General features: G+C 33.5%; 2 protein-coding genes across 8 annotated transcripts; both read left to right on the top strand.

Annotated features, from left to right (window-relative positions):
* The first annotated feature begins 2,064 nt into the window (after positions 1–2,064).
* Positions 2,065–6,853, top strand: LOC113775589 (probable tocopherol O-methyltransferase, chloroplastic). 4 transcript variants are annotated; one of them, XM_027320534.1, is made up of 7 exons: positions 2,065–2,191; positions 2,492–2,738; positions 4,976–5,145; positions 5,793–5,897; positions 6,054–6,254; positions 6,367–6,472; positions 6,570–6,853. In XM_027320534.1, exons 2-7 carry the CDS (start codon positions 2,516–2,518, stop codon positions 6,674–6,676), a joined length of 912 nt encoding a protein of 303 aa, XP_027176335.1. In that variant the 5' UTR covers positions 2,065–2,191; positions 2,492–2,515; the 3' UTR covers positions 6,677–6,853. The 4 variants fall into 4 exon arrangements, with proteins under 4 accessions (XP_027176335.1, XP_027176336.1, XP_027176334.1 ...); XM_027320535.1 differs by having other exon boundaries at positions 2,270–2,738; positions 6,370–6,472; XM_027320533.1 differs by having other exon boundaries at positions 2,066–2,191; positions 2,363–2,738.
* Positions 6,854–13,208: 6,355 nt separating this feature from the next.
* On the top strand, positions 13,209–22,680 carry LOC113773077 (protein FAR1-RELATED SEQUENCE 7-like). Of its 4 annotated transcripts, XM_027317609.1 has the most exons (7): positions 18,743–18,869; positions 19,549–21,635; positions 21,728–21,799; positions 21,896–21,964; positions 22,127–22,189; positions 22,300–22,386; positions 22,493–22,680. In XM_027317609.1, the coding sequence occupies exons 1-7, from the start codon at positions 18,845–18,847 to the stop codon at positions 22,517–22,519; spliced, it is 2,430 nt and encodes an 809-aa protein (XP_027173410.1). In that variant the 5' UTR covers positions 18,743–18,844; the 3' UTR covers positions 22,520–22,680. The 4 variants fall into 4 exon arrangements, with proteins under 4 accessions (XP_027173409.1, XP_027173410.1, XP_027173408.1 ...); XM_027317608.1 differs by lacking the exon at positions 18,743–18,869 and adding an exon at positions 13,209–13,444 and having other exon boundaries at positions 22,300–22,680; XM_027317607.1 differs by having other exon boundaries at positions 19,549–21,632; positions 22,300–22,680.
* The last annotated feature ends 206 nt before the right edge of the window (positions 22,681–22,886 follow it).

Raw genomic sequence — 22,886 nt, 5'->3', positions numbered from 1 at the left:
TAATGGTTTCTGGATGTCGTTTCTTACATTTTCTTCTGATTGGGAGATAGAGGGAAAATCGGGGACGGACAATTTGCTGCGATTCCCAGCTAAAGCTTATCTCGTAGAATATTTGTGGTCACGTGTCAAAGCTCAAATTCCAATATTTTGTATTCAAAGGTTCGGCAGTCTAATCAAATTTTTTATAATATATTTTTAATTTTTATATTTATTATTATGAAATATCAATAATATCTTTTATTCAAAATTATATGTAAAATATTAATTTTATTACGGGAGGTTGATTAGATTCGATTAAACTCGATTGTACTCAAATAAACCCGATCGAGTTTCACTTAATTCGATTAGATTTAATTAAACTTGAATTCGAGTTTGAATTCGAATTCAGTAAATCAAAGTTAAATTTGAACTCGAGCTCGAATAGTACACTATTCGAATTCGACTCGACTCAAATGTACCCTAATCAGAACTAAATGATTTCACATTGTCGGGCCAACCAAGACCTCATCAAATATGAAATATCCATCTTATCCTCAATCTCACACAATAATGGTTTCTTGGATGTCGATTCTTACATTTCTTCTGAGCTCTGATTTGCATTTTTGTGGTGGATGCATTCAATTAACTTCGAATTTTGTGCGAATAGAAAATAGTAAAAAAATATAACTGCATGACTCACGAGATGATAAAAAACTGTGTTAAGTGGTAGTTATACCTCTTGATTACATGATTCTAGTCGTTGATCTCTTTTATTTGGATTCCGATCTTATTCAAATAGTTTTGATTTTATTAGATAATGTATGTCTTGTGCATTTCAATCTTTACAATTTAATAATTCTTTCTTAGATTGGATTTACATGTTTAGTTCTGGATGGTATCATTAATACAATGGTACTACACATGCAAAGCTTATCATACTAAAAGTTAGAGGTGTCAAAATGTGATTGGGATTGGTTTGTAATTAGATTAATCTATTTATACCTATTTAATAAATGAGTCAAAATCTATCAATCCATTTATGTCCATTAATTTAATAAATGGGTATTGGTATATTCAATTACACATTTATGATATGTTTAAAATTTTACTTGCTTTTTTTTAGAATGTTATGTTCCTTTTTTTAGATATTGTTAATAAGAAATAATGACATTTTATTCTTATTAGGTGGGTAAGAAATTCAAATTTATCTATTGAACATTCACCAAAATTTAGTTTAAATATACCATTATTTTTAAATGGGTATAAATGGGCAATGTGAGCCTATCTATTACGCACTAATCCAATGAGTTCAACTGAGTCTCCTTTGAAAAACATTCAAAATTCATTGCATATCCAAATCTACTTATTAATGGATGAATTTTGACGGATCAACATAATTGAGTTGTGATTAACATATAAACTTCTAAGTAACCACCTTTTCTTGTGTGCATTGGACATTATCCATTGCAGAGTTTACTATTTTGGTCCCTTATGTTTATTGTTTTACTTAATATTTATTCCTAGTTAGCTATTTTGCATGAGAAATAATCAATCTAGGACTTTGCAAGGCAAATGAAGGAAGCTAATGGAGGAATTGCGTGAATCACCTAGGCATGTAACATGACAAATTTTGCTCCTTCTTAATTCTCCTTTTAGCTTACCTTCAGCACATATTTTTCTAATTATATAGTTAGGAAAAGAGAATGGTAATTGGATATAAAAACAGAGGGTGCATACTCTTGAGAGTATGATAAATAAGTGTATATTAATCAATAAGACGCCTTACTTGTAATCAAAAGATCACGAGTTCGACTTATTAAGTAGTTGAAAAAAAAAAAGTCTTCAAAAATCAGAGCAAGGCTAACTCTGGAAGTAAATTCCTTCTTGTACCTTGACATTAAATTTTATTTAATATGAACGACATATATTATGTAGACGTCCAAATAAAGGAGATCATTGTAACTTTTCAAAAACTTGAATGGAGCAACATGAAATTGTTATAAACCTCAAAGCAGTTTTACATAAATATCCCCACACATTGGAACACATTTACAAGCAGATTTTATCATGCTAGTACCTTTATAGTCGAAGAAAGCCGATACACTCAGTGCCACATTGTTCCCTCTCCCTCTCTCTCGTTCTTCTCACAAGTTGTCTAGCGTGCTGCTTTGCTTCTCAGGACACGTTGAAGCTTTTGTTCTTTGCTAGCTAGGTAATTATTATATACCTGGCTCTCAATTTCTGTGGTCCACTTCATTAATTGATTTTTTTTTTGTTGTAAAAATTTTAGGGGCTATCAGTTTCAGACGTTTGTTTTTCTTCGTTATTGGAAAAATCCAGCAGCTGTTTGCATGCTAATATATGGGATTTCTCTTTTGCTTAGATCTGGAACACTTGCTGTCTAGCAGGAAAGAATTAGTACCTGCATATTATGTGACCCTGAAAAAAAAAAGAACCATCTTTCTTTCTGTCCTTCATTAGTTTGGCACTAAAACTTGAGTAAGGTTAACAGGATTGTGCGGTACAACCAACAATAATGGAGGGGGAGAAGATGGATACAGAGGGAAAGGTGGAGACAGAGAAGATGAACAAGGCAATTGCGATGGCATATGATGTCCAATCTAAAATAATAGAGGATCTAACAGGGGATCACTTTCATGTTGGCTTCTATGACTCTAGCTCCGTTATCCCTGGTTCTGATGTCCATTCTGCTCAGACTCGCATGATCGAGGCGGGCCTCCGTTTTGCCTCTGTATCAGGTATATTCAGCGCACCTCTCTTAAGATATGCATTGGCAGTTTCTCTCGAGTTTTCTTCTCTAAGTACAAATGCTGTAGTTATGAAACAAAACTGTATTTTGCTGCAGAGCTAAGCTTTTTTACTGGGGTGCAGATTAATTCCAATTAATTTCGATTGTGACTTCGTTGAGTCATCTACCCCGGCTATCAATTTGTATAGGCTCCGACCCGTTTTGGACGTGAATCTAGTTAGTATAGATAGTTTAATAAAAAAAAATTACTTGTTCATTAAAAATTTGTTACTAACCTACTTATTATTTTTTAAAAAAGATTTTTGATAAATCAAACAATTGTTAGAACTAATATTATTGTATTGTTAATTTGTGTTGCTAAAGTTTATATAAAAATAAAACTTTAAAATTAATTAAAAATTATTAATTTAAATTAATTTTAAAATTTGGATATATCCGACTCAAATCTGGATCTGATGAAATTCGAATCCGAAACTATATATTGGTCCCCGTCAAAATCTGAATCCGGATCTAAACTAGTTTATTACATGTCGGATTTGGGTGTGAATGCACCGATTTTGTCCGGGTTGACATTCCTGTACCGGAGTTACTTAGAGCCAAGGCACTGAAACTTTGGATAGAATTTTCCATTCATTAAGGCAACCTTTACCGAATCGTTTAAAAAGAGTGTTGGGGAATGTGATGCTTTTGCTAAAGAAATATTTCGGGCAATAGAAGCAATTTTAAATTGTTTCGGAACCTGCAAGTTTAGGGGCAAAGCTTTTGATCTCAAAGCACTTTTAATACGAGCTCAAAATTAGTGTTTTGGAAATAACTTGTGTATTTCAAAAAAAATCATAAAAATAAAATTTGACCATTTTATCATGAACTTTGAACTAAATAAATTGATAAAATATTTCTAATAGAAAAGGCACTTATGTAACTTTGCCCCCAAATGATATAATTGAACACTAAATAAGTGCTCTTGTCAGAATCTCTACTACGTGAAATACTTCTCAATAAGTCGTCATAATCTTAAGAATTAATCTTATAAACACTGTTAGTGGATACATTATCACCATTAAATATATAATACATGTGCAAAATTTGAATTTGACAGTATATATACTTACAATGTATATAAAATTTATTCTAATCTTAAACAGGCACCTAATATTAAAGAATTATCTAAGATGGAATATCATTTCTCTGCCAATTGCGCTAGTCATGCATCTTGTTCTTAACAACACAAAATATTGTTTACCTTCGAAAAATCAACACATAATTTTATTGGTATCACTCAAAATTGGGTCAATTTCAATCATATTTCCTAAGATTTGACCTAATTAAAAAGTATGCCTTGTGATTTGATCAGATTACAGTCGAATCCCCCAGTAGCAAAACATTTGTCAAATACCCGGCCCTCACTTTACTTCTATTATTTCCTTTCAAGTTAAATACTTCTTCACATATAGGAAAGAAAATAAAACTTTCAGTTCATGACCAAAAAACACCATTTCAATTTTTTTTTTTGTCAATCAGCAACATCTATACCATCCTACCCTACAATGGAGAAATCCAACTAGGTTGTATAAGAGGTTAGAGAGCAAGCAAGTTCATCTAAACCAAAGAGGTGCTCTGCCACACTTTTTAAAATTTTTAACTATAAGGTGTGGGTGTAGGGTTTAAACCTTCGACGTACGATCTAAAGAAAAATTTTAAATCCCTTATTTTGAATTGAAGTACCAAATTCTACACCCAATAGTACATGCACATGTAAATGGGGATAATCAATTGGGGAAGGATAAAAACAGAAGTAGCATTTTCTTTTGGTCTTTCCTTTTCTTTCTCATTTTAGTAGCTTTAGTTTTTCTTTGGCTATATTTGTAATGGATTTAGGGGTATTTGGCTATTCAAAAGGTTAGATTACAAATTGGTCAAATTACAGGATTAGTTCTATAATTTGGACAAGCCTGATGCAATGTGAATATACATTAAGCATAGAATTTGTTTTTTCTGGGCAATCATATGCAATTTCTGTAATTGGTACTCTGGGTTTAGGTCATGCACGCATTGAAAAAAGAAATGGTTTGATTGCTTTTCAATGTGTCTATTTTCTTTCCTAGCTAGTGAAACATCCTCCTCATAATTTCTAGTTTTTTCTCCTCTCCAACTTGGTCATTTTTTGTTTCATTTTTTGTTTAATAGTCAACCAACCGGCATTATTTATCATGAAATAATATGCAGAGGATCCATCTAAGAAACCAAGAAACATACTTGATGTTGGATGCGGTATTGGTGGCAGCACCAGGTACCTAGCAAGTAAATATGGTTCTCAATGTAAAGGCATCACCCTTAGCCCTGTTGAGGCTGAAAGAGCTCGTGTTCTAACTTCTGCCCAAGGATTAGAAAGCCAGGTTTGTATGAACTCTCCGTGTTACAATTTTTATGCAAGTGCACAATGAGTAAAAATTTTCATTCTTCCATTTCTTAAGGAATGATGACAGGGTGCATACTACTACTATGCATACATACGTATGTGTGTACATATACATACACACATACATACATATATATATATATGTGTGTGCATGTATGTATATGTATATACATGTACATATACATATACATACACACACACAACATGCACACACATGCACATATACATGCATATATATATATACATATATGTGTGTATGTATATATATGTATGTATGTAGAATTAATCTTCTATGCACTAACTAATAATTTATACACTATTAGATTTAGATGTTTTTCACACGTGCAACACATGAATTTGAAATTCAAATTAAGATTAATTATTATGCATGTCAGTACGGAGAAGATTAACCATATATTATTTGATTATACCAAGTTTTAAATTTAGATCAAGTCACATTCAAATAAACTTTGTAGAATGACTCGGAACTTTACTCCAAATTCCAAGTAAAAGCCACCACAATGCTAGAAAGAGAAGTAAGAAAGAAAAAGACGTAAAATCATTAGGCAGATATATAGTAGTGCTGCTTTCTTTTCCTAACAGCTACTAAAATGTACGCAGCAGGTTTCCTTTGAAGTGGCAGATGCACTGAATCAGCCATTTGCAGATGGGTCATTCGATTTAATTTGGTGTATCGAGTGCGCAGATCACATAACCGACAAAACAAAGGTTATTTTTCTTCTTCTATCCTTTACAATTACTATTTCTCTTTATTTTTTTTTTATCATTCTTTAAAAAAGATTATCTACCCTACCTGTTGAACGTAGGCATCACATATATGTAATAATATAAAATTCTGCTGATGCTATTTTCTTCTTGATGAAGTTCGTTCATGAGTTGAATCGGGTGGCTGCCCCTGGTGCTACTATCATTTTACTCACTTGGTGTCATAGGGATCTTTCGCCTCTTGAACAAGATTTGCATCCAGATGAGAAAAAGTTACTGAGCCAACTGGAGAGCAGCATTCGTATTAAGTGGATTTCTGCTGCTGATTACATAAATTTATTCAAGTCCTGCTCTCTTGAGGTGTTCAATTGCGGTTCCTTTTTGCTACTTATTTATTCGATCAGTATCATTATTTTTCTTCGTCACAAAATTTTCCTTTTCCCGATTATCTAAGTCTCCTGTTGTTAACTAGGAGATCAAGTATGCAGACTGGTCTCCACACGTTGCTCCATATTATGCAGAAATGAGGAAGATAACGTTGTCATGGAAAGGAATCATGGCGTATGTTAGACATGCTGGTAAGCATTGTGTATTTCACTAGCATAGCCAATTCATTACCATTATGCTATAATCATTAACCATTTCTCCATCTTTTCTCAATTTCAATTAATATAGGATGGAGGCAATTGAGCATCAGGGCGCTGATGATGCCGTCAGTGTTCGAAAAATTTAAAACTGGTCTGTTCAAGTATTGCATTCTTACGTGCCAGAAGCCTCAGTAGTTCACTTCTAGTGATGTTTAATGTCGTCGTATAAATATCACTCCACCATCGATAACGTGTGAATCTTTAAGTATTGCACTTATGTTTTTGGCCCTCAAAAGCCAATTTGTGCTTGTATTGTTCCTCACGACGCGTGAATCTTCTTGATTTTGAGATTTACCATTTTCCCTTCTTTTTTTTTGGGGGGTAAGATCTTCTACTGTTTGTGCAAATGCGTTGCACAAGATCTTGATATTTGACAAGAGTTTCGAATATTAGATCGCAATGGCACGTAACTCGGTAAGATGATGTAATTTGTGCAACTTGGGTCCCTAAACAGTGTAACACTCTGTTTGTATAAAGTGTGACTCCTTTTTAACCACTTGTAACAAATTGTTCAAAGAGATCTAAATAGTTCAGAGACGGTCCCGCTCCAAATTCTAATTTGTGAGTACTTCAAAGTTCATGGGTAATAAGAGTGCAATTGGAGCAATTTTTACTGCAGATCTAACCAAAAAATGTTTGGTGGTTGTTTATATTAATTTTTGGTAAAAATCATCACCTGTTAAACCATCACTTTAAGAAAGCATAAGGTCACGTGCAGGTTACCCTTTCATGTTTGATCAAGAGTCTGGTGGAAAAGAATTAGGATACTCTATTCGGGAGACGGTCATACGATTGCCTTGTGCTTTTTTTTTTTTTTTTTCTGGAAGAAAATAAATTGTGTTCCCATTTTGCCATCACAATGGTGGGCATCTAAGACGTGTGCATTTTTGGTCAAAAAACTGATAAAAAACGAGCTCTATGACTAAATGATGCATTTTTTTTTAATTTAAGGGTATATTTTAGCTAATTCTAATTGTGAGGGACTGAAAAAATTAGGAAAAATCATACAAAACATTTCTCATATTTTGTAAAATGACTTTTGTCGTCCCTCATTTTTAAAAGTGTACTTTTATGTCATTTACAAATTCACATTAGTCAAATTTGATCCCTACCTAGGTTTCTGACTAATTTTTTGTTAGAATCCACCACGTGCCTTGCACGTGATCATTTTTTAAGAGTAAAATTATCAAATTAAAATTTACATAATCCGATTCATAGTCCCTCATATTTCACAAAAATAAATTTTTTCATCTCTTACATTTTACAAAATGAATTGTTTCGTCCCTTATATTTCATAAAATGAATTTTTCAGCCCTTACATTTTACAAAATATTTTTTTATCCCTCATTGACCATGTGTATGAACAAATTTTTAAAAAAAATTCATGTATATAGCTATTTAATTTCATCTAAATAATACAAATAACATGTAATATATTTCTATTTGATTTTGTCTAAACATACTATTCGGGTGAAATTAAATAGATATATACAGAAATTTTAAAAAAAATATTAATTTTTCACTCGTTCATTTCTTTTTACTCGAAAATTGAAAACAAAGAAGACATTTAATTCTAAACATTATCAAGTGCTTATATTGAATTAAATTTGGACAGAAAAAAATAAACGAAGAAAAAGTATGACAAAATGAAATAAGTGATTGACACTTTCAAATTTTAAAACAATCACAAGGCAAGAAATTTAACTATTGGTCTTAAAAGGTGACGAGTAGAAATTTTAGATTTAAATCATAATTTGTTAGCATGACTATAGAATTTGAGTTAGGACCGATTAATTAGATGGTTTTATTAAACAACTCAATAAATGAATCATTACCAAAAAAGAAAAGGCCACAAATATTGAATAGATTAACATGGTGAAATCAAATGGATATATATGGGTTTAAAACAAAATTTTTAGATTTAAACTCATGTATGTATCTATTAAATAGTATGTGTACAACAACAATTTGTTTGTTGAAGTGAAATCAAATAGATATATACATGAATTTTTTTTTTGTAAAAAAAAAAACTATTCATACACATGGTCAATAAGAGATGAGAAAATTCATTTTAAAAAATGTGAAAAACGAAACAATTCATTTTGTAAAATATAAGGGTCTATAGATCAGATTATGTAAAATTTGATTTGATAATTTTGTCCCTAAAAAATGATCACATGCAAGGCACGTGATAAATTTTGGCCAAAAACTAGTCGAAAATCTAGATGGTGACCAAATTTGACCAATGTGAATTTGTAAGGGACGTAAAATTACACTTTTAATAGTGAGGGAAGAAAAAAGCTATTTTATAAAACATGAGGGACGTTTTGAACGATTTTTCCAAAAATTTATCAAAAATTGGATGGAACTAATTTGACAATTTTTCGTTTATTGCAATATAATCAGCATGTGTAATATTAATGGGATCAGGGGTGGAAGGGCCTCACAAGTTTTATTTTCCACAAGTTTGCTCTTTGAAGTAACTGGGTTGGAAAATAGTATAACAAAAGTTTAAATATATTGTAAATGATTTGACATAGAGTGCAATAAAACGTGAAATTACTAACTTATCCCGAAATCAAGTAAAGTACAACTCCAGATCCAAATCAAGGGCCTGAACTAAACATGTAAATCTCATCTCAGAAAAAAATTATTAAATTGCAAAGATTGAAATGCACAAGAAAGACATAATCTCAAAGAGTGCAGCTATTACTTAAGAAACACTTTATTCTTTATTAATTAGAAAAACACTCAATTCTTTATCCACATGTAAATCACCAATTATATCTTTGATTATTTTCTGCAGGTATGAACTATGAGGTCAATTGGGTGTATCCATCATGTAAGAGGCAAATCAAAACTCAGAAGAAATGTAAGAATCTATATCCAGAAACCATTATTGAGCATAACAAATTGTTTTATACAGAAACAGTACCCATCACATGCGAGCCAACTTAGTGCTGAAAAGATATATATATATATATATATGGCTGCTGCGGAGTCAATCTCAAGAAAACAACGTCGTACTTAAGACATTATTTTATTTTTAGCAGAAAACCTTAATTATAAAAGTAAGTAGACGGACAATCATAGAGTTCCAGCTTCGACCCATCCATCACTAGCTCACCAAATCTAGGGCTTGTTTGGATTGCATTTTTTGCCAAAAATTTTTTTGTGAATTTTCATGAGAAATTTTTTCATTATATATTCAAGTTACATTTGTACTTTACATAAATCACATTTTAAGAAAACTATTATAATATTTTTTATTTATAAAAACTCTCAAAAATTATAATATACATCTTTAAAAAAAAGTACTACAATATATTTTTCTATAATAACTTTTAAAAATTACAATCTAAACCAACTCTTTGTCTCACTAAATATATAGTTGAAATTGAAAACATAGCGGTTTCACGTGACCTGGCCAAATTAAGACCCCATAAATTCCATTGGTATCATCAATTTAATATTTGTTTGGATAGTAAATTATTTGCCAAATTTTATTTATTACCTCGTCGACATATTTTTCAATCATCTTTTTATCTCACATACATTATATCCAAATAGTATTACAGTATTTTGTTCTAAAAAATTATTTCAAATAACCTACTACCCAAACATACTGACCTAAGTTAGGTCTTTTGGAGCCTTACTAATGATCTAAAGCCTCAGCGAGGCACTTGCAAGTGTGTGTGTGTTTTTTTTTTGCTTTAAAGGATACATCTACTAGGTAAATTTGAATGTTTTATTTGAATTGGTACTTGAGGAAGTAAAATTTTGTCCTCAGTTATGATTTACTCTAAGTCTGTCTGTACTGGTACCTCTTGTTCAGCACAATGGCATAAAAAAGACCGTTATTAATCTAAGAAACAATTATTAAATTGTAAGAGTTGAAAGAGACAAGAAAGACATAATCTGAAATAATCAAAACTAGTGGAAAAATATTGGAGTCCAAATCGAAGAGATCGACAGCTAGAATCATGTGATCAAGACTTGCAACTACCACTTAAGAGCACTGAATTCTTTATCAACTCATGAATCACCCGGTAGCATTATTGATTATCTATCGGTACGAATTATGAAGTCAATTCGATGTATCAGTCACATAAGCTGCAAATCAAAGCTCAGAAGAAATGTAAGAATCAATATCTAGAAACCATTATTGTGCATAATAAATTGTCTTATATAGCAAGTTAAATTCCATCTAGTTTCTCTTAAAAAAAAAGACATGACAATCACATAACCACTCCTCTAGCAAAGGAATCTTAATTCATATCCACCATATCCATAATCGAACAAGAAAGTGTAAAGGTCATCTCTAGTTTACTCTTTCTTCGATTGTGAATTTGGCGGATAATAATTAGGATTCCCTATTCAGGAGGTGGTCATGTGATTGTCATGTGCTTTTTTTGGAAGAAAATAAATTGTGTTCCCATTTTTCGATTTAAATTGTGGGTTACCTAAGAAAGGCACGCACTTTTGGGCTAGAAAACTGATGAAGGAATGAGCTCGCAGACTAAAAGGACGCTTTTCTTTTTTATATTTTGATGGACTATTTTGACTAATTCTAATTTTGATGGACTAAAAAAAGCTTTTACCGAAAATTTAAGAGACCAATTTGGCAATTTTTCTTTTATTATAATATAATCTGCATGTGACAATATCAATAGGATCAGGGTCTCACAAGTTTGCCTTTTAATGTAATTGAGTTGGAAAATAGTGTACCGTGATTTGAAATATGATGTGATTGAATTGAAAAATGGTGTAATAAAATATGAAAATACTAAATACCTGAAATTGAGTAGAAATACAACTTGCAAGGTCTCGAATTGAGATCAGAGGGGCCTCTCCAGAACTAAACAGATAAGTCCAATCTAAGAAATATATGTGTGTTTGGATTGTAAATCATTTGAGATATTTTTACTGTAGCATTTTTTGTGATGTGATGTATGTGAAATAAAAAGGTAATTGAAAAGATAAAAAGATATATTGAAAATTGTAATGATGATGTAAGTAAATATATTTATACAAATAATCTCCGGTCCAAACAATTAAATTGCAAAGATTGAAATGCACGAGAAAGACATAATCTAAAATAATCAAAATCCAATCTAAGAAACAATAGTGTAATAAAATATGAAATTACTTAATACCCAAAAGCGAGTAGAAGTACAATTTTTCAGGCCTCGAATCCAAATTAGGGGAACTCTCCAGAATTAAACATGTAAATCCAATCTAAGAAACAATGGTGTGATAAAATATGAAATTATTAAATACCCAAAATCGAGTAGAGATACAACTTGTCAAGCCTCGTGTCCAGATCAGGGGCCTCTCCAAAACTAAACATGTAAATCCAATCTAAAAAACAATTATTAAATTGCAATGATTGAAATGCACAAGAAAGATATATCTAAAAGAATCAAAATCCAATGCTACATATCTTTATGGGAAAAGACTCAGAGAGCTGGCGTCCGTACATTTCTGGACCAATCTTTCATGGGACAGTAAGGACGGTCCCATTTACAGAATAAAGGGATAATTTTAGAAACCTCCCTAGGGTTTTTTATAGTCTCATTGCCTTCCGCTGAGATTTTCAAAATATCGGAAATCTCCTCTAAAACTAGGGATGGCAATGGGGTGGGGGACACCTCTCCCAACCCCTGCCCTGTTGCATTTTAATTCTCCCCACTCCGCCTCGCTTCCCCGCGGGAGCACCCGCAGGGGAAGTACTAAAATTAAATTTCATTAAACTTTATTATATAATTTTATTATAATTAATTTTGAGCAAATAATCAAGTACTAAAATATTAACACATCACCAAATTATTATTCATTATAACTTCACTATTGAAACTCATAAAAATAATTAAACAAAGGTTATTTGAATGCAATCTAATATGATAAAACAAATATAACTAAAATAATCAAGTTTTCACTTTTGATACAAATACAATCACTAAATTATTATTGTATTTTTTTTAGAAAAAAGTGTTATTGTATTAAGTGTAGTTAGGAATTTAATATAAATGTATTAATAAATTTACTATAAATAATTAATAATTTTTATTAATAGGCATGTATAATTAGTAGTATAATTAAAAATATCATTATATATATATAATTATGTACATATATATATAGTTTTTCAACGGGAAACCCCCCGCCCCCGCCCCAACCCCCACCCCAATGACCCCCTGCGGGGCGGGTGCCCGCCCTCGTTGCCATTCCTACCTAAAACTAATTCGCTAGTAACAAATCAGCCCAATAAATACAAAAATAATATAAAATTGGTGTTAGGAGAGAGAAAATAATTTAATTTCATAACTACCCTCAAGTTTTGTTTTAGATAGTTAATTTACTAAGAACAAAATACATCTATTTTAACTTTATCAAATGTGAGACGATGTAACTGTTACAGCATTCATAAAACTTAAACAAAAATCAGCTTTTTAACTCTACAACAAATTTAGCAACTCAAAGTCAGTGGCCAAAATGTGACATTTAAGAAAATTCAATGGCTAGAAAAGTAACTTCGCCAAAATCAAATCAAGACAACGTCGTTTAAGTTGGGCCCTGCTTTCCGTAACCAAACGCTGTCGTTTTAGCACCGCAACATTTCATCAACGAACCAGGCAAGACCTCGAACTGATCACCTGAATTTGCAGCGGCAAAATTTAACAAAAGAAAGGTGTTGAATCTGTAACTTCCCCACCGACTACTGAACTCTCCATTTCAGTTTTCCCTCCCGAAATCAAAACCCAGAAAGGAATTTTCCGACCATTCAAATCCCGTACAACCGCTGAAAATTGAGTGATCGGATTCCATGTTAACGCCGCCGTTTTCGAGTCTCGGCGAATCATAGCAGGGTCAGCGGCGGGTTAATCAGCAGATAGATTCCTGGTAAACCCTTTTATCTTTTGAAAAAATTTGATCCTGATTAGCCGTTTTGCTGTTCTTGTCTCTCGCGTTTTTGTGAAACTTTTAGTGGGATGTGTTTTTTCTGGTTTCACATTTTAGTGTAAAACTAGGAGATGGATTAGAGTGCCCAATTATGCCCAGTTAATTTCTAATTATTTTTGTAATCTTGATGGATGTTAATGATAAACTACAGATTTAGGATTGCATGATTGGAATGTATATAATTGATCAAAAACTGTGTCATAAAGAACAAAAGAGGTGAAAATTGTAATACAATATGCCTTTCAGAAAGGTAACAAACCAGAACTACATAATTAGTATCTATCCAACTGGCCAATAGTCACATTGTGCTGTAGTGTTCTCAGTATCCTCATCAGTATTTAAAAACTAGTCTCATAAACGAAATGCAAAGATGCTATTATTAAAAAAATATCCATAAACCAAAAAAATGGAAATTAGCTTCATACAATTCCACATTAAATGGAGCTATTAAAATTACTTAAATCTTGAATCCAGATGCTAGAATAGCACTCCAATCATAATACTGCAAGATAAAATAAAAGGACTTCATCAATGTTCTTGCCACTTATACTATACATGGGCAATGGAGCTTGAGTGAAGAGGTGTATCATGCTTCACCTAAGAGTTCATGCCAACTTCAGTCCTCTCTTTTGTCCCAAATTCAGAAACTAACCAATAACTATAAAAATGATGAAAAAAGATTAATTCTATAGCATTTTGTCAAAATTAACTATTCTCGGCTTCTCTTATTCTGCATTCAAAAACAAGTACCTTATTAATTACAAAGTCGCAATAATTTATGCAAGTCCTTAAAGAAGCAAATAAAATACAATCAAGATCAAAACTCCATTACTTTTGAAGTTCCAGTATCCACGTTCTACATGACTCAGGAAAAGGCTGCTAAATCTTAACTAAGGCATAAAGAGGACACATGAGCAACCATCATAGTTAAATCATACTCTTAATAGGCAGAAAAATCACATGGTATTCTAGCGTGTAAATCACATAGATAGACCATATCCTGTTTTAAGCCAAACTTTGACCATTCCACCATGCTGAAAAATGCCAAAAATAATTGATAGGGGTCACAATTATATAGTACTCGGTAAGAATTCAACTAAGTAGATAAAAGAAATCTCTGATACGAATCAATATACCACAAGTGAATGATAGGACATTAATTTACCTAAAACAAAACTTTCTCTTCTCTTTCTTAGGAAGCTCATTGACATCATATTCAACTTGTTTAGACATAATTCATAATCAAAACATGAGCCTTAGTAGCAAAAACCACGACAGAGTGGCAAAAATAAGATCAAATATTCAGAGAACAAACAAAAATAACTTCAAAACAGATGAAGCCAACTTCAGTTATAAAATTTCTTAATATTCTTTTTGAAGATGAGCCTTTTTCCTGACCTTTTTCAACTAAGAAAGTAATCAGTAAAATTAATGATACGAATACAAAACTTTAAATAAGAAATTAGCCCTAACAAAAGAAAAATGATAACCTGAAAGACAGTGGAGAATATTCTTAGCATTTCCTCTGCTTTGTGGACCGAGAAGCTATTTCGCTTTAATCCTGAAATGTTGAGAGAACAGTAGTGTGTTAGGAAAAAGATCAGATGACAGATAGATGGATTTCGTGATCTGAAATCTATTTCTGGTTTTTCTGGTTTCTCAATTCTCTTTTCACTTGCAAAATCACAAAATTACAGATCACATGACTGTACTGGAAAAAAAATGTGGTAGATAGAAGTAATACCTAGAGAATTCTAAGAGCTAGAGGCTTTAACTTCCACTTGTTTTTCCTATCATTTTCCTGAGCCAAAGAACTAAAGCTAGAACATCAAGGAATTTGATCTCAACAAACGGAGATTTTGAGTTGGTTATCCTACAGATTGCCTTTTGTGAGTCAATAGTTGCACATACACGTGCATAGAACAATCTAAAAGAAAAAAAAAAGTCCCATTAGATCAGCTTTAAAGAGTTCACAATTTAAAAAGGAAAAAAATCTCTAAAAGAGAAAAACTCGACTTCTTTCTAGGAATTCAAGTTATATGGTGGAGATGAAATTCAGATCTAGCCAAGGAAAATGACTTCTAGAATACTGATAGTGAGTTTCACATCAGATAGTGAGGATGAGATACCAACCTTCCTCTTCCTTGCATGAAGGAGAGGGAAAGGATTTGATGCTTTTTAGCCAAGGCAATATCAGGAAAAAAATGGCAGATAAACAGAAGATATCAGCCATTACTACCTGAGGGAGGGAGAGAAGAGGGAGATGAAAAAGAAGACAATGAGGAAATGGGAGAAGCTGATAATTGGGAGATGAGGAAAAAATCAGCATCAAAATTAGGTGGTCAAAGGAAAATTGCAAAAGAAATTAGCATCTAGAAGAGAGTTGTCCAATATCAACATTAGCAAGAATACCAGGTAACTTCGTTAACAGACTTATCGAGTCCACCAACCTTGACTTTTTACATTTGACATTGGTTTGCTGATCATGATCAATTGAGGCAAACAATCAGACACCTCATATACTTTAAAACTCTACTACTTCAACTAGCAACAAATGTTTTTAAGCCAAACATCGAACAAATTAACTAATAGCATGCTAAACATCTTAGCAAAGTATATATCACTTTGTAGGCATAAATCAAACATTATGTAGTAGATGGCATGCTAAACATCTATCCAAAGCAAACATGACATTCGAGGATTAAATCAAACGTTATTGATCCAGACCAAAGCAAAAAGGCCCCAGGATGTAATTTCTCTCACTTAAGCTATAAAAAGTCGTCCAGACATTATGAAATAGCTTGCTGCAACAAGACAGAAAATTATAAAGTTATGAGTAACTAACTAAAAGAATTTACAAACTGTTTGGTTGCTGCTGAGGAATGGCAATGAGAATCACTATGAAAGACCCCCTCAGTGGCAACGAGTGTCTGAAAATTCTTTGTAATGAAATCTGGTGTTTGGAAGTGCCATTGTGTAATGGGAATGATATATTTTAAAAATAAAAAAAATCCCTTAACTTTCTTCAATTTCCTTTCCTTTTCTTCCTTGCTGTTCATCTTCTTCCCAATTCGCAGCCACCTCCCACCGCAACCTCTTTTCTTTATTATTTGTTCTTATGTTGCTTGCTCTTTGATTTTGAGACACTGCCAACCCACCTCCCTTGGCCACTTTAGTTTTGTTTCCTGCTTCCATTTTGTGAAGACCCACTACTAGCACAATTCCATTTTTTTTCTTTTGTAATTCTTCTCCATCTTTTGACAACTGCCAAACTGCATGTTGCTGCCAAACGCTTTCACTGCTACTGCATCGGGATGTAAACTGAAGATATAATATACAAGACAGTAATCCTTAATCAATGGTGTGAGGGAAAGGGAGGGAACAAAGGTTGCAGAGATGGAGTAGAAAGGGAAGGCAAGAGGCGGCAATATGGAGGGTGGTGGGAGAGAGGAAAGGAAGAGAGGTTACAGGGATGGAGTAGAAGGGGAAGAGGAGATGCATTCTCCTTCTTTTTCCTTTTTCTTCAACTTTAATTTTGATTATTTTTATTTTGTTCTAAAAGGTGGAGGAATGAGAAGTGAAAGTGCCCAAATTGGTGGGGAATGAGTTTTTGGTATTTGAAGACCTAAAAGTGGGTAATCAAAAAAGTCATAGTAGTCTACCAAGCACCATCAGTGGGAGTGATTACCCTCTTATTCCCATTGAGGGGTACAAAACCTCCCAACCAAACGGGTGGTTAGTAGAAACAGTCAATCCACATCCTTTTATTCTAAGTTTCCCACCTAGATAGAGTTGCTAAAAATATCAACTGGAGAATTAAACTTTGAGAGCACAGGGAAAAAAAAGATAAGACCGTGAAATTATCATAATTTTCAATGCAAAAGAGTGAAAACATAAAATAATGGACCTCAAGGATCATCACTGGATAGAGACCTTAGAACCTCCTCTTATTCATGACTTCACTGGAATTTTAGGGAACAATTCAACATGCAGCACAAGTTTCTCTTTGATAACTGTATACTGTCAGGAAAACAAAAAAAAAAGAAGAAAGAAATAGACAAGGTAACCATATAATAGGCAAAATTACATAATAAAAAAGAATAACAAAAAACCTGAGAAAAATAACATATCTTCAGTCATTTATCCTCCATTTCTTGAAGACCTAATAATAGTGGTAAAGAGATTAAACAAACAGTGTTGATAACAAATCTCTCAAAGCAAAAACAGCCGCAGAACACAGAAAATTTGAAACATAAGCCACTGCACATACCCACAAGGCTCAACGAAGAAAATGTTCCATCTTTTTTTCTTTCTTACTTTATCTGACATATACCTTGAATCAGAAAATTTTGACCAAATCAGATTTGTTAGAAAGACTTTAAAAAACATTCTGAGGAAACAAAACCTGAGGTTAACTCATTTTTGGACCTAAAAAATTGAAAAAAGAAACACAGAAGCCTAACAAGTCTTCACCTTGAGACAAGAATCTCTACAATTCTTCATCCTTGATGATAGTCTTGATCTCTCAACCTGTAGCAAAAGTATGGAACTTGTTAGAGAATAAAAGAAAATTTAATCAAGGGGGAAAAAAGGATACACAATATTAAAATGGAGAAAGCAGTGGACTTGAGAGACAAACAAAAAATAAATAAGAGAGAGATGGAGAGAAGAATATTGACTTATGCTGAACACAAGAAAAGGGAAGGAGCAGAGGAAGAATATTGATTGATCGAGTAAAGGAAAAAGGGAAAAGAAGAGGAGAGGAGGACGTCTGGAGTGGGTAGTTCTCACTACGGATCTTCTGTCCCACCCTGTGCCACTCTCTGTTCCACTTTTTATTATATTGCTATTTCTCCTACATAAATATCATGTTTTAGTTCTTTTTTGTTTCCTTAAGATCCAATAACTATTAGCTAAATAATACAAAAAATTTAACAAACTCAAAAAATCAAAATGCATAAAAAATGAGATTTTTTATGAATTTTCTGCTGTATTTTTAATTTCTATTACATATTACTTTTTTGAAGCTGTTGTATTTATTTTTTATTCAATTGATAGTTATTGGATCTTAAGGAAACAAAAAAGAACTAAAACATGAAGTTTATGTAGAAGAAATAGCAATATAATAAAAAGTGGGACAGAGAGTGGTACAGAGTGTAAGACAGAAGATCCGTTGCGGGTAGATCTAGGGCAGTTCCTGATTTCCAGTGAAGACCTTGAGCCCAACGCTGTCCCAAATGGGAAAAAAACATGTCACGTGCAGGACACGTGTGAGGATGACCAAACTTGCCACCAATCTCCTTTTGCCACGTCACTAAGAAGCCAATCCCCTTGTGCCACATGGGCGGCCGACCATTCATACATGGTAGGGGAGATGTTCATGCTTATACGATATGGTTGATAATGTATTGGGCAAGTGTGTGCTAGCATAGTTGACAGGATGATTAAATTAGAGAAATTCATTATGTAACTCAGGCATTATCTTGTTGAAACCATGTTCAATGACTAGGTTGTCATTTGAGCTGTTTTTTTTATTTTTCTTTTTTTGGATTTTCCATTCCATATTGTTTACATGTATAGTAGGTAATAGATGAACTAATCTACTTGATACTTGTGCAGTATTGCTCAAGAGGTGGTGTTCATTTGTCATTGGTTCGTCAACTAGTGCAACCATAATTTCCTATTTAATTATGTTTTCAAAATTAGTTGAGCCCGGCTGCATAAGCATGAAACTTGAAATTTACATGTGTATAAACCAAGCTATTCAACATCAGTTTGAGCATGGCTTAGTAATACTGGGTTGTTTTAGCTCAGCTCAAGTTAAGATCAAAGCAAGATCTTTTCAAAGAAAAAAAAATCATACCAAGCTTGAATATTGTATTGTTTGACTAGATTAGGTTTGTTGAAACCCCTAGTTGCAATGTATGTTCTTTAGTAGATTAGTTTTTTTTTTTTTGGAATATAATGAGTTATAAGCATGTTCAGTACCATGAATTTGTTGTTCTATTTGTTTCTTTTCAGTGTTTTTCTTTGTGTGAATGCAGAAATGGGAGACAAAGAAGACCAGCTTGATATGACGCAAAAGGGTTTCATACCCTATTATGGACAATTGTTTGATTCAGACGACGAAGCTTACAAATTCTACAACATGTATGCAGCAACCATTGGATTTGGTGTTCGAAAAGAATATTGTAACAAAGATAAATTGGGAATGGTAACTTCAAGGAAGTTTGCATGTAATAAAGAAGGATTCCGGCGTCAGGATAAAAGGGATAGGGAAACAAAGAGACCTCGTACAGAAACTAAGACAGGATGTCTTGCTTGTGTCATTATACTACTTGACAGGGACACAAAAATGTATAAGGTGACACAATTTGTGGCAGAGCACAATCATCCATTGCATATTCCACAATGCGTACACATGATCCCCTCACAGAGAAGGACAACAATTACACAGGATAATTCTGAATTGGTTGATGCATATGGGTTATCATTGAAGCAGTCCAATAACCTTGTAGATAAGTTGGGGTATCTTCCAAACAAGCGCTCTAGAGGCTTAAGGTTTGGGGAAGCTGGAACCATTTTCAGATATTTTCAACAGCAACTTCTGGAAAACCCATCATTTTACTTTGCTGTACAATTGGATAGTGAGGAACAATTAACTAATGTCTTTTGGGCTGATGCAAGGATGACTATAGACTACAAATATTTTGGAGAGGTGGTTACTTTTGACACGACATTTAGAACAAACGAGGAATATCGTCCTTTGGGCATTTTTCTGGGATTTAATCATCACCGCCAGATGGTAATATTTGGTGCTGCACTATTATATGATGACAGTGTTGACTCCTACAAATGGTTGTTCCAAACCTTTCTAGAAGCCATGTCTGGTAAGCCACCGAGAACATTCTTCACGGATCAAGAACCAGCCATGGCAAAAGCTTCAGCTTCAGTGATGCCAAACACCTTCCATGGGTTGTGCACGCATCATATTCGTCAAAATTTCCTGAAACACCTTGGCCACATGATGAGGACTGAAACGGGTCTGGTACAATTGTTTAGCAAGTGTATGCTTGAAATTGAAGATGAAGTAGCATTTGAGGAAACTTGGAGAGAGATGCTTCAGAAACATAACCTGGATTCTAATACATGGCTTAAGAGTATTTATGAGCTGAGAGAAAAATGGGCAAAGACATACATGAAGACAAAGCTCACATTAGGCATGCGAAGCAAGCAACTCAGCAAAAGCTTCAATGCAGACCTCAAGCATCATTTAAAGACTGATCAAGATTTGGTGGAATTCTTTACCGAGTTTCATAGGGCTGTTGAGAAAAGAAGATACAAAGAATTGACTGCTGAATATGGGGCAAGGCAAAAGGTACCAAGTTTGAAGATAAAGTACTCACCCATGCTTAATCAGGTTGCAGAGATATATACTCCTACTATATTTGAGGAGTTCCAAGATGAGTTTGACGTATCTCTTGCCTTGGTAGTGAAGGGTCATACAGTAAATGATAATGTGCATGAGTATATGTTGGCACGCTTTGATGGAGGAGATGATCAGAGAGTCATTTGTGAGAAATCTACTCAATCAGTCTTGTGTAGTTGTCAGAAGTATGAATGTGAAGGAATTTTGTGCTCCCATGCAATCAAAGTACTAGATTTACTTAACATAAAGTTAGTGCCTAATGATTTAATAGAAAAGAGATGGACAAGAGATGCAAAAAAAGGAATTTTGAAAGGACCTAACCAGGAGAATGATATGGAGGAGGATGTCCATTTGAAAGTTGTAGGGCGGTATAGAATGCTGTGTTCAACTTTAGTTAGGGTTGCTATTAGGGCTGCAGAATGTCAAGAAGCTACAGACTACCTTGTGCAATGTGTGGATAAGTTGACAAGAAAAGTTGAAGAAATATGTAATAAGCAGATGTCAATTGAACAAGCTAGCACAAATCACCAGTCATCTTATAATGCAACAGACCAAGAAGATGTTTTGGTAATTTCCATGGATGTAAACCCATCAGGCTCAAAAAGTGGACAGGGCTGCAAGTCCAATAAACGGACAGGAAGCTGGACTGACATGTTCGGTGAAAAGAGTATGTATGAGTCAAATAACAACCAAGTTCAGGTAGTTGTAACTAGTACCTATAATCTTTTCAAGTTTGTTTAGTGGTAGACTTCATGTGCAGCATTTGAGATTGATCACACTTCCTTTTTTCATAGATTGCTGATCAAAGCCAAGAAGTTTCAGTTGACCATGTGTCTTCTCCTCAATCAGCTAATAACTCTGTTTCAGTAAGTAATATAGAAAATACTTTTGTTAAATGAACAACATTTCCTTCATGGTTGTTAGCTAAATAAGAACTGTTGGTTGTGTTATGTGATGCTCAGGCTAGGTCTTGCTCCCAATCTACTAGTGACCCTTTGCATTTACATCAAGCTACTACGTGTCCGTCCCAGGTAAACACTGATCATTGAGCAATTAAATTGGCAGTTTACCACTCTCTCAAATTACGCCTGCTCTATAATGCAAAAAATTGCTTCAAATGTCTGAGAATGGTAGGTTGGTGCTGAAAAACTGGAGGCACTTTTGCCCATACTAATACTTTTTGAATGATTCAGGATAGCAATAGCAATTCCCTCTTTGGTCAATCTTCTGTGGAAGTGGTCCAACGTGCGAACAATGTATGTTTGTTTATATAATAAGGATTTGTATTTTTGGAGACACTATATGGCACCAAATTTTGTGATGATATCTGTGACATTGTTAACGGGTTTGTTTTGTGCCACATAAGGGTGCTGTATTGGAAAATAGGAACTTCTTAATGAACTTCAATGGGCTTGGTACTGCAATGTCTCCCACTGGAACTCAGTTTCTGATGGTAAAGCAATCCATATTCTATTATCACCATATGTATCTGCAGAGTTTGTACTTGTGTGATTAATTTTTAATTACTTTTATATTGGGGTGCTTTTGCTGGTGCACAGCCACATTGGGCTGCTAATCAGAGCTGAGAAATCAACTATCAGTTGTCATCAACATACCTGCTTGTGAGGGGTTTGCAAGATAATCTATTTTATGTAAAGTTCCTAGGTTATATGATGTATTTTTGTGGCTAATGCAAATTGTAATGGAGTACTAAGCTCTTCTTTATGGAATATAATATCTTTTTGAAGCTTTTGACTTTGTTGGCTGGTGTTTGTTTTACAAGGTTTAGAACTGTATTGATATATGATAATGTCTACCTCAGGACAAAATATGTGTTGAGGCGATTAGGTGTTGTAGTTGTAACAAGAAAGTACAAGGGTATAAATGAAAAATGTCAATTGAGCATATGATCGGAAGTAACTTGTTACACACCTAAGCTGATTACTAGATTTG

This window comes from Coffea eugenioides, chromosome 6, assembly GCF_003713205.1.
Source record: "Coffea eugenioides isolate CCC68of chromosome 6, Ceug_1.0, whole genome shotgun sequence".
Taxonomy (NCBI): domain Eukaryota; kingdom Viridiplantae; phylum Streptophyta; class Magnoliopsida; order Gentianales; family Rubiaceae; genus Coffea; species Coffea eugenioides.
Note: the sequence above shows the minus strand (reverse complement) of the source record. Positions and strands in the feature narration are given on the sequence as shown.